The following is a 12,047-nucleotide window of genomic DNA, read 5'->3' as shown; positions in this document are numbered from 1 at the left end:
TGCCGACAGTTAGAAGAAAAACACTTCCGGAATGGGACGGGCCCTGCCGGGGCTTCAGCGCGCTCATTGGTCCGACGGAGGCCGCGTAGTCAAAGCATCTGTCAGCTAATTCATTCATAACACGGGGCGAGATAAACTTGACAGGCATGCGTCGGGAAAGTCTTGACTAAATCTGACAGTGAGCCATCCATCACCACCTCAGGATACTTTACACAGGGCCGAGAACTCAGCTGCTTACCAGACTGTAAGTGCGCTAACTTTTGATTTATATTAGAAAGGGTGAAAGCTGAGGAATATCTTTGATACATCAATGAATTAGAATAAGAAAATTAGTTAGATCAAACGGTAATTGCTGTTTTTTTCTGACTATTTGTTTTACTTTCTTATAGGTTCAAGAGAAGAACTTACATCAAAAAATAAAAGAATAAAAATGTCGAACACAGGAGGTCGGAGACTGAAGCAGTGGCTGATGGAGCAGATCCAGAGCGGCCAGTACTCTGGACTGCAGTGGGAGGATGAAAGCCGCACTTTGTTCCGAATTCCTTGGAAACACGCAGGGAAACAGGATTACAACCAGGAAATAGACGCATCCATTTTTAAGGTTAGACAGAGCTCTGATTTAGCCTGAGCGGAGTTTTGGTGTTACGCAGCGCTGCGCGTAAAAATAAAACTGATCGATCCGGCTAGAGTCCGCTTCAGGCTCTTTTGAATGATGGTTTAGACCTTTAATTGTTTCAATTTATTTTAGAAAACAACATTTAGTTATTTGTTATTTTCATACTAAATTCTAATGCTGAATTTACTTTCTTTCTTTCTTTTAGAAACTTGAAACACACACACACATATATATATATATATATAAAATCCAATACTATACCACCATAACGATTAGTCTCCCCCCACAGGCGTGGGCTGTGTTTAAAGGCAAGTTTAAGGAGGGGGACAAGGCTGAGCCTGCAACATGGAAGACCAGACTCCGCTGTGCCCTGAATAAAAGCCCAGACTTTGAGGAGGTGACAGAAAGGTCACAGCTGGACATCTCTGAACCCTATAAAGTCTATCGCATCGTACCCGAGGAAGAGCAGAAGAGTGAGTTTGTGTTATTGTGCATTGTTATAGTAAAAAACAAGCAAACAAACAGACATGTCCCTAAAGCCCGAACTGACGACTGTTAACAAATCTCTGCATCGTTTGTGTGATAATTCTAGATCGTGAAAAACCAGTTTGGCAGGAAACTGTTTGAATCATGAGCAGAGGCATAACATGTTCTTCTACTCTCAGATGGGAAAAGCTCAGTGATGACCATGGCAGCCACCACCAGCTCCGGTGATATTACTGACATGGACTGCAGCCCTGCAGAACTAGACGAGCTCATCAAAGAGGTGAGGCTCTCTGTCACACTTCAAACCACAGATTTCCTATCTCGCTGTTGCCCTCCCGTCACGTCTGCCTCTAGATGCACTTTGCCTTCGCTGTTTTTTTGACACTTTTTTCTGTTTACCACACTTTGCCATCTCCTCTCACACACTCCGGCTCGATCTTCATGATTGCGAAGTGTACAAAGTTGCCTTGTTGACAACAGCTTATTATGTCGTCTTGTCACAGGAGGAAGGCTGCAGTATCCAGGCCAGTCCAGAGTACTGGTCGCAGGGCAGCATCAACGGTAAGAGAACATAAAACACGTACTCTTCTGATTAAATGAAGCTGTTCGCAGCTCAGTCAGTCTTGGTCTCTGCAGGCGTATCTCTGCTTCTTGTCACGTCTCTCAGTTAACACCATCCTGTCACTGTGAGATTTGAGCTTTAATGTCTCTTAAAGAAACCACAGTGGAAAAGATTAATGACATGTCCCTGGGACTGCGGTCGCTCAATCAAGGTTATTTGCTTGTCTGTTGAATTCTGCAATGGAAGAATTGACTAACATCCTGTTGAACTTTGCTGACTAAGGGGATTATTTCTTCACAAGATCGTGTTAGAGAAATGGTATTTCTGATGATGCAGCAAAACAATGACATGACACTGTGGTCTTGTCCACTGCGTTGAAGCCACAACTAAAGCCTTAACTCATCTCTTTCTCTTGTAAATCACAGCTTTCCCACTGCATCAGGACCCTCTGCCATCAGGGACTCTCAGCTCAGGTATGCCTTTATGTTGTCCATGGAAACATCATAATAACATTGTCTGCACTTCTTCATTCGCAAAGCTCACTAAATCTTCTCCTCTCCAGCTTTCTCCCAAATGATGATCAGTTTCTACTATGGAGGGAAGCTGATTCACAACACAGTGGTTAATCACTCTGAAGGCTGCCGAATTGCCCCCCAACAGCCCCTGGGTCGCGGTGGCCTTTACAGTTTAGACAGCATGCAAAGTGTCCCCTTCCCTTCTGCTGAGCTGATTGAGTACGATCGCCAGCGCCACGTCACACGCAAGCTCCTGGGCCACCTGGAGAGAGGCGTGCTGGTCCGGGCCAACCAGGAGGGAATCTTCATCAAGAGGCTGTGCCAGAGCCGCGTCTTCTGGATCGGGCTGGGAGAAGTCGGCTCACAGTACAACCAGATGGCTTGCAAACTCGAGAGGGACGCTGTGGTCAAGATCTTTGACACAGGAAGGTTTCTTCATGGTGAGCCTTCATGTTTATTAAATCCAGATCAATGCGAAAGACATACATTTATCAGCGGTGCTTGAATAATCATAAATGAGGATGGGAAGCTTAACGGTTGTTCACTTGCTTTGTCTGTTCCAGCTCTGCAGCTGTACCAGGACGGCCAGTTTCCTGCTCCTGATCCCACAGTGACTCTGTGTTTTGGAGAGGAGCTGCACGATCTCAGCAATGCCAAAGGCAAACTGATCATCGTCCAGGTGAGATGCAGGCAATGGATTGAGCAACATAGGCATCATTTTAACTGGGCAAAAAAGACACATCGCATCAGTTGCTTACTTTATGCGGACCTAAAGATGCATTTGTTTCCGTTTTCTCTCCCCTTGACAGATCAGCGTGTTGCACTGCCAGCAGCTGCTGGAGGCAGTGAACATGCGGCGCTCTCAGCCCTACTGCAACAACTCAACCTTGGAGATGTCTGATAACCTGGCCTCTGACCAGATGGCCCGCATCTACCAGGAACTGTGCAGCTACAGCGGCCCCCAGAGGCAAGCCTGCTACAGGGACAACATGCCCATCACTGCCTGAACTGTGAGCGGTGACACGCCTGCCACCAGCTCCTCAGTGTGTATGCCACACTGAACGTAAAACACATTAGGGACAGCTTCACAATTAGTTTTTACTGTTTGAATTTATTAGAAATCACGGCGGTGATGTGAAGATAAGTAGGAGCAAAACCTTTATGAACCCCTTAGAGGACTTTCAAGCTGTAGCTCAATATTCAGATGTCCCTAATGTGTCAGTAATGTTTATATTTGTATACATGCAGCGCTAACACAAACTCTGTCTATTTTCTGCTTCATTATCACTCAAGAGCGTTATCAGCTCAAGTAGCATTTCATTTTTGACATCGCGCACACAGGTCAAAGTGTTGCAAAGCCGTAAAAGAGGAAATGTTTTAGCTAAAATTCATTCTGGTGTCTTTCTTAACAAATCTTTCTTATACTAAGGACTCGTACTTAAAGTCTAATTGCAGTATGACAACAGTGTGATGTATGAAAACCACTGAGTTCTCAAAACTGAATTTTATTTTGACATGAATCATCTTTTTTTACTCCTGTTTATTTGCAGTTGAGGTGCGTCATTATGTGATGACCGTTGGGATGAATAGACCAAATGGATATTTTATCAGATATTTTTTCTGTTTTTTTGCCATTATATTACAGATAGGTTTTACTATCAGACTGTTTTATTGAACTTTATTTCAAACATTTTTTGTAAACTGCATTTCTAGTAAAACTTTTTTTTTTACTGAACTACAGATGTGCTTTGTCTTTGTATAACCCTGTTGTTTTACTTAATGTTGATTGTTGAATTGGACTGATCAGCGCAAGTTGGACCTCTAAATCTTGCCATTCCAGATATAGATCGTGGCACTATATTTTTGCTCATTCACCAAATCACATATGGCTTAAATTACTGCCAACTATTAAAAAAGCATGTCACAGTGTTTCAAATATTTGACTGTTTTGGCAGCAATTTCAGCGATTTCATTGATCTTTACATTCTTAAAATCCTAATCACAAAGATACGAACATATACATAACATACAGCTATTCTGACGGCGACAAATGTAAATCCGATGTTCGTGGTGGATAACCAGCCTCTGAAACTTGATTACAAAACTTTTTACAAACCACAGGTCCATGACGGGTGGTAACATTTTTTTTATAATTCTTCGCAGTGTATGTAGCATATTTTCTGTCTGCTTTTTTCAACGCTTGAGAGATTTTATTGCACGCTTCATGGAGGAGCCATTCAGAGCAACAATAATCATTGTTTTAACGCCTGTGCTCTTACATGATATAGAAAACTTTAGATGTCCTATGCACAATTTCCTCCAAATGTCCTCATAATTTAGTCTAAATTTTTTCAGAAATTATTGATAAATATTTAGCATCTTGATCAGAATTTGAAATGTAACTCTTGTGGTTTAAACAATGCTTGGCTGCACAAAAGACGAATGCCTGTGGGGTTGAAGACGTCGAGGCAAATCTCTAAGCAAATTTACAATTTAAGCAGACACGGAACATTAAAGGTGCACTACGCGACTGTTTTACAAGCCTCGATTAGATGTATATTTTAAAGGCACATGTTTACATTTGTGTTCGCAAACATTAGAGCAGAACAGGCTTGTGTTTTGAGTTAGCGTGCCTTGAAAACAAAAACAAAAAATAACAGAAGTCCCACAGTTCAAGAATATAGGACTATACTGCGGAAACCGTTCCTAACAAAAACTTGCATAGTGCACCTTTAGAATATAGCCTTAAACTTATTATTATCCAGGGCAATGAGGAATTACCCCAGATTTGATTGGGAAAAAAATGTCATTCATTTTTCATTTTCTATTTAGATTTATTAAGAAAAGCATTAAAGGGTCCCTCCTTTCTTTTGTAAGTTCAGTGACAAAAGCAAAGTACGACAGAGGGAAATCCTTTGTGGAGGCTACCATTTACCGTGAACACATGCTGATTATTAATCCGACTCAGGAATGATGAAACTACAACAATGTATGAAACTAAAAGAAGGATCTAGGCTACCGAAGATAGGGAAACTCTCCGACAACCCCCCCCCATATCCTTAGTGAGTAAGAGAGAAAGGACGGGGAGAGAGGTGACCAAATGGAGCTGAAGTTATTAGATTATTCACAATGAGACAATGACATCCCCACTTCTTCTTCTTCTTCTTCTTCTCCTCCCATGTCTCATACGGTTGGTCATCCAGTGTCATGTCACACGTCAAACTGGTTACATAGCGGCAAACACTGGCAGGGAAGTGTGTTGGATTCAAGCCTAACACACACGCACAGACACAAAAAAGTCAAAGAATCATTTTCAGTTCCCCAAAAAACCTGGATCTCAGTGAAAATGGCCTGAATACTGACAGGCAGAATTTGAAAAAAAAAAGGTTGTATAAACAACAACAACAACAACAACAACAACAACAACAAAGCAGTAGTGTGTAAATCAATGCAAAAAAAAAAAAAAAAAATTAAAAATACAAAAGTAAACATGAAATCACACACAAGGTCCCGTGCGATGAACCAGTTGTATATAAACAGATTTGGGTAACTCAGTCAATCAGTTTCTTTTTTTGACAAAAAAAAAAAAAAAAGGTTACATAGTGAAAGGAGTCATGTGTTCCTCATGTGACACCTCTGGATAAAACCTCCTACTTAAATTAGAATATTTAATCAATGGTTGACTGAATAAAAGCGCAGGTGGAATGTTGTGGCCATGTGTGAATGTGTGTGTATGTCTGTGCGTGCGTGTGTGTGTGTGTGTGTGTGTGTGTGTGTGTGTGTGTGTTTGTGTGTGTGTGTGGTTTATCTATATGGGGGGGAGTTCTGTTTAAGTTCCACAGAACAGGAACTTACTTCAAAACTGTCACAGGAAACTGACTCTACCCTCACCCCTCAAATAGCCTAGAGAGGCTAGGACTGATTTAATGTACATGATACACGCACTGTATGTACAGAACGGAATGGTACTTTTAATTTGAATGCTTTTAAGTGGGCTGCCTTTGTTGCTAAAGGTTGGGAAATTAACATCAGGACGGTTTATGTCTTAAGTGATATTTGTCATTTGTATGTTGCTACTCTGGTTTCTAATTAAAGCCTGCCTGGGCCGAGCACATGGCGCAATACTGAGAATCACCACCATATATAAGCAGGAATGTAAGTACTGTACAATGTCTGAGTACAAATGTCAGTACAAGGATCCTGGAACCTTTTAATAGGAACTATTTGATATATGCTATTTATTTTATTACCAAGAGTTAAAGGATAAATTCAGCCAAAAATGAAAATTTGTTCATTATCTTCTAACCCTCATGCCGATGAAAAGTCAGGTAAAGTTTCATAGTCCATAAAACATTTCTGACGCTTTACAGCATTGACACAGCATTGTAGCATTCTACTATAATACTGAAGCAGATGGAATCTCGCTTGAAAAAATAGCCGCGATATCCCAAATGGATTTGAAAAGACACTATTAATTTTTTTTTGTTTGTTTGTTTGTTTGTTTGGTACAAAATCTTCACAGTAGCTGCTTAGCTAAAAGCACGGTGTCTGAAGTGCTCGACCGCGTGTTGAGGGTGTAAATAATATCTTTTCGGGATCTCTGGGCTTCCTGACATTTGGATTATGCAGGACGAGCTGTGCAGAGCCATCAAAGTGTCATTCCCCATGTGCTTCAGTTGTTTCACATAGTGCTGCAATGCTGTTTTGCTGTGAAGCTCTAGAAATCTTTTTGTGGACTACAAAACTTCACCCGCCTTTGCTTCGGCATGGTTGAGTATGAGGGAGACTAATTTCTTAGCTTAGCATAAAGGCTGGAAACGGGGAAACAGTTGTCCTGACTCTATCCAAAGATGACAAAAATCCAGCATCTGTGAAGTGAATTGCCTTTTTGTCAATCCAAAAAAGATGCAACGTGTTGTTTTGTGAGCTTCGGGGTTGTTTGTGGGTGGATCTTGTTACCTTTGGACAGAGTCAGTCTGGCTATTTCCTGTTTCAGTCTAAGCTAAATGGGAACTTTACACTTCTTTTAACTCTCAGAGAGACATTGAAAGGAAAGTGTGTGTCCCAAAATGTCAACCCGTTTTTTGTTTTTTTTTCTTTGAAACAAGGTCTTTGCCACTGTTTTTGTTCTATATCTTATCAGACATGAATATTCTTGACATGAAAGGATATAGAGTGATATTATATGTCTACTCCAAAGGCACAGTTTATGTTCTTTCAAACCTCCACTGCATGCCCTCACAATAGAAACACTAACATGTTTACACTAGTTTCTGTGCAGGTTCTGGATTTTACATGGAGAACATGAAAAGCCCACAGTTTCATATGGCCTGGTCAAAAACAGGGTACACATGTGAATGTTGCTGAGACGCCACAATAAAATCTCATCTCATCACGGGGAAGGTACAATTTTACATGTAGAGTACTCACACTTTTGATAACCATTTTCTTAGAAATTCTTTCTTTCTTTCTTTTTTTATTTTACTTTTACTCTTAACTCTTACTTTACTTACTGCAAGATTGTTTTTGAGAAATAAAAAAATAAAACAATTCCAACTCTGCGGGTGGTGCTTTAGGAAGAGAAGGAGACATGCTTTGTGCGCATTTTTCTGCTAACGGAGTCTCTTTTTTTCTGCTCACATTTCCAGCGTCTGCACTGTGGTTCTCTTTGTATTGCAACATCTCTTTGTGGCGTCTGAGGCTTCCCACAATAAATCATTAGAGACGAGTGACAAACAGAGCTGATGTTGCCACCGTGTACGTAACCATGGCCATCTGCTCCATAACATTTCTACTGCGCTGTACAGTTGGCATTTTAAAGGAAGCGGCGCCGATTTTGTGAAAAGCGACGCTTCAAGGAAATTGAGCAGAAAAAGAGGAATAGCTTTAAGTTGGACGTTTTTCCTCTTAAATTAAATGAATTACTTTGTCTATTTCTGTTGTTTCCTGATTTTTCTGTATTGCTGACTCCTCAGTCCTCTACATGCAGCGTCTCTTAGTTTGGCCAGGCTCAGCGCTGACCTTTCAGTTAAGCTGTTGTTGTTTTCCTCTGCGTTTATCAGGATTTTAACATGAACAATCACAAGCTGTGATTAAAACACCTTCACGAGACACATTATTTTGTTACAAGAAGCCTTTTGTTGATCTAAAAAAAAGCCTTCAATCAGTGTTGTAAAAAATTGCACAAAAGTCACACTTGAGTAAAAGTCTCATTATTGTATTAAATAATCTGGTATTTAATTTTCTGAAGTATCAAAAGTAAGTAAACTAATAGGGTAACTCCACCTACAGTCTACATAAGTGTGTGTACAGGCCTTGAGGAGCAATACAGCACATGTGAAAACACTAGTGCATAACCTTTTTTAGCTCCAGAAGAAGCTGCATGAAATCTTATGAACGGCCTCCAATGATGTCAATATATAATAATAATAATAATAATAATATATGATATAATATATATATATATATATATATATATATATAGTGCCTATATTACCCACAATGCAATTTAGCCACTGAGTGACATCACTGGAGGAATTTATCAGATTATGTACAGTTTTCTCTATAAAAGGCTTTTTACTGCTTTTTTTCCACATATGCTGTAGTAGCACTCAGGACCTTTAGACACACTTTAAGGCATACAATTGATGTGGTTACTCTTTAAATAGCAATGGTACAAATAAACTATACTTATATTTATATGTATTTACAATACATATATTTGCGTACAGTACACTGTATACTGCCATTGTCAGCCAAGCCGATTATGGAATCTGATATTAAGCATTTTTTCTGATTTTTGGAATCAGTGTCTGTTTTTAATCTTGTCTGTTGTTAAGTAAAATAATTTAAAAATGCACTACTTTGGCTCTGACGCAGCATGTAATCTTCAAAGTAACTCATAGTTACAATGTTATCAGGTAACTGTGGTGGAGTGAAAAGTAAAATATTTTCCTCTGAGCTGCAGTGGAGCATCAGAAAATGTAAATATTCAACTAAAGTATAAAGTATCTCAATGTTGTACTTAAGTAACACTTGTGTAAATGTGCTTAGTAATATTCTATCACTGTTTTAAACAAGTTTTATGACAGCAATTATAATTCTCATCATGTCATGTCTGGTGAGTGAGACAAAATGAATGCAGAGAAAACTCTGGTGAGGAGCTGAGATTTGCCCAGAACAGGTCGTGTTATGCAAGCGGCGGTGCTGAAGGCGCTGCTGGTGTCTCTGGGGAGGGCTCTGGTTTAGTGTCAGTGTGGGTGAGATGAGAATAGGCATCCAGAGAGGAACTGGGAGAGCTGTCAGTGGAGAGACAGGTGGACGGGGGAGCCCACATCCTGGGACGCAGGGAGAAAGCCACCTAACCACACACTTTGTGCACGCACACACGCGTACACATAATGGTAGCCACTGATCAAGGATCATATCCTCTAATCAGTATCAGTTCATGTCCTTCAAAACAAAGGTCCCTATAAGCTCATCTACGCTGGTCTTGTTTAGGGTTCATTTTGTCGGATGGACCGATGTAAAAACGGTCAAACGTGAACAGTCTAGTACTTTAAATGATCTGTATCGGTGTCTATATTCAAAACAACAAAACATTTTTTGAGAAATGTGCAAAAATTGGAATTTGCTTGATGTGGCAAGAAAGATTTGACATGTAAAAGCGAAGATAAGGAAGTACGCCGATTTACAGGAAAGCGGTTTATTGTAACCTGCCATCGGTTTCAAAATATTAAAACGTCAACATGAGTCCGCCTTCCCTCAGCGCACATAGTCTTTGTTTTAAATGTTGGATTTGCCAGGGCTCAGAGCCTCATGAGAAAAGAGCATTTTTTTGTGAAAAAGTTTTCATTTGAGTAACTCACATGTTGTGTGATGTGACATTTACATGAAATGAAACTTATGTCAACAGCAAACACCTTCAAGTTCCAAGTTTGGACACAGCAGTAAACTGATAAAGTAATAATGTTGGAGTAAACTACATGTACATTCTGTTAATGTACAAAATCTAAAGTGATCGCAGGCCTGCATTTGAAAAGAAGGAGACTGGGCACATCTGTGGTTGAAGTAACAGCTGAGAGTTGCGTCAGTCTCTGTCCTGTTTGCTGCACTCTTTGACAAGAGTGATCCCTGACCGCCTGATCTGTTTCTGGACAGGAAGCACAGGAAGATGTTCCAGCACACAACTTCTCCACTAAAAAGAGGAACAGTCAACAACAGAGGCCATCTGTGTAAAAGATTTACAATAAAACCTTCTGTAAATGCGGGTTCTTTGGAGTCAAATGTGAAATCAAAGGAAAACCAGCCATTTGTAATGAGAATGACATTTTAAAAAAACATGTGTTGAGAAATATATTTCAGTGCTTTAGATACAGTTGTGCATTTCTAGCGCAGGATTTTTGGGGTTGGATTTCTGACAGATCCTTGAACATTTTATTACAAGAGTTAATTACATGTTCAAAAGCCAAATCAAAGCAATTACTAAAAAAGGCCCTCTATAGTCCTAAAAAGGACAGCAGGAACCAAGGGTTTGTTATCCCAAAATGGCCAAGAGAAGCTCTGCAATGCTTTTATTTTCTAGTAGGGAGGACTCTAATGTACTCTTAACTTGTTTTCCAAAAAATGCATAAAGTAGCTGCTCAGAGCTGGCCAGAGAGTGGGGTGCAGAACCAGACCCTCTGGAGGAATAAACACCCAGAGTCACATCGGATTCTGCTCAGATCCAAAGCTGTTCACTGAGATTACTTCTGGTCTTTTGGGATTCAATAGGAAATTCATCTTCACCCCTGTAAACTGACTTGACCTGAGCAACGATCCACGGAGGTGAGGGCCATTGACTGGTGTTTATGCACTTTACTTCCTCTTATCAACCAGATGTTAAAGGGGGATGCCCTCAGTGTATGCTGTTGCTCATGAACGTTATCTTTCTCTGGGTTTGAGCACTGTTGGAAACATTTGGGATAACGTGATTATACAACTCAACAAATATATCACATTGTTTTAGTCATATTATATGTTTAATTATGTTTTATATACACAGTACATATTCCTTTGGGTTTTACTGTATTCATGTAAAGCACACTGAGATGCTCCTGGTTGCAGAATGTGCCATATAAATAAGCTTGCTATTATTATAAACTTAGTTATTATTTGACCCACTGTGAAGTGCGGGGGGCATTTTCTCAGAAAAACTGATAACTTGTGCATAACAAATACCCACGCATGACGTACTTTTGTTTCATGTTCAAGCAAAACAAAACCTATCAGTAGAAGAAGAAGGCGATGGATGTCGAGGTGGAGGGGAAGGCCAGGGTGGGGTAACAGTCCCTGGGGAGCGAGAGCCGGGGGAGCTTGAGAGCTTTATTGACATGCAGCTCACAGCTCAGTGCTCACTGTGTGTGTGTGTGTGTGTGTGTGTGTGTGTGTGTGTGTGTGTGTGTGTGTGTGCATGCAAAGCACAGAGGTGACGGGATGTGGGTTGCCAGAAAGGTGGCAGTTATGAGGTAACAGAAAGATACCTGAGAAACTGATTTTCTGCCATCTCAACAAATATGTGAATTCACCCTTTATTTTTATGAACGTCTGCATGTAAACATATGTTTAAAAAGCGTCTTGTAAAGAATATATTGTGTAAGAAAATAAGGAATAAGGAATATATACTTTACATTTCTGATGTTTTATGGGATGCAGTGTTGTCTGTTATGTGAAAAGAGCATTGTTTCCTGCAGACATCATTATTTGTTAAGCACCAATTTTTCTGAGTATTGCCGTTTGTGTTCTCTTTGTACGTGTGGTTGATTACGCGCGACTCCGTTACCGATTGAGGAACAGGATCTTTGTGGTCTCTAACCTTGTCTCCAAGTTT

General features: G+C 40.3%; 1 protein-coding gene and 1 long non-coding RNA gene across 2 annotated transcripts; both read left to right on the top strand.

Moving 5' to 3' along the window:
* Positions 1–107: 107 nt before the first annotated feature.
* irf8 (interferon regulatory factor 8) lies at positions 108–3,914 on the top strand. Its single transcript, XM_037095177.1, has 9 exons — positions 108–244; positions 390–601; positions 906–1,089; positions 1,282–1,382; positions 1,606–1,663; positions 2,090–2,137; positions 2,227–2,619; positions 2,743–2,858; positions 2,989–3,914. The coding sequence occupies exons 2-9, from the start codon at positions 431–433 to the stop codon at positions 3,184–3,186; spliced, it is 1,269 nt and encodes a 422-aa protein (XP_036951072.1). The 5' UTR covers positions 108–244; positions 390–430; the 3' UTR covers positions 3,187–3,914.
* A 2,171-nt stretch (positions 3,915–6,085) lies between these two features.
* LOC119018546 lies at positions 6,086–7,581 on the top strand. Its single transcript, XR_005074781.1, has 2 exons — positions 6,086–6,334; positions 7,450–7,581. It is a non-coding gene; the product is annotated as an uncharacterized LOC119018546 (long non-coding RNA).
* Positions 7,582–12,047: the final 4,466 nt, after the last annotated feature.

Source organism: Acanthopagrus latus, chromosome 4 (assembly GCF_904848185.1).
Source record: "Acanthopagrus latus isolate v.2019 chromosome 4, fAcaLat1.1, whole genome shotgun sequence".
In the NCBI taxonomy this organism is placed as follows: Eukaryota; Metazoa; Chordata; class Actinopteri; order Spariformes; family Sparidae; genus Acanthopagrus; species Acanthopagrus latus.
This window is presented reverse-complemented; position numbering and strand designations above follow the sequence as displayed.

Excerpts from the sequence above, each read along its gene's own strand:
- irf8 (XM_037095177.1), top strand. The coding sequence starts at position 431 with ATGTCGAACACAGGAGGTCGGAGACTGAAGCAGTGGCTGATGGAGCAG. Across the intron at positions 1,090-1,281 it reads ACCCGAGGAAGAGCAGAAGA|ATGGGAAAAGCTCAGTGATG; the intron begins GTGAGTTTGTGT and ends TTCTACTCTCAG. Across the intron at positions 2,859-2,988 it reads GCAAACTGATCATCGTCCAG|ATCAGCGTGTTGCACTGCCA; the intron begins GTGAGATGCAGG and ends TCCCCTTGACAG.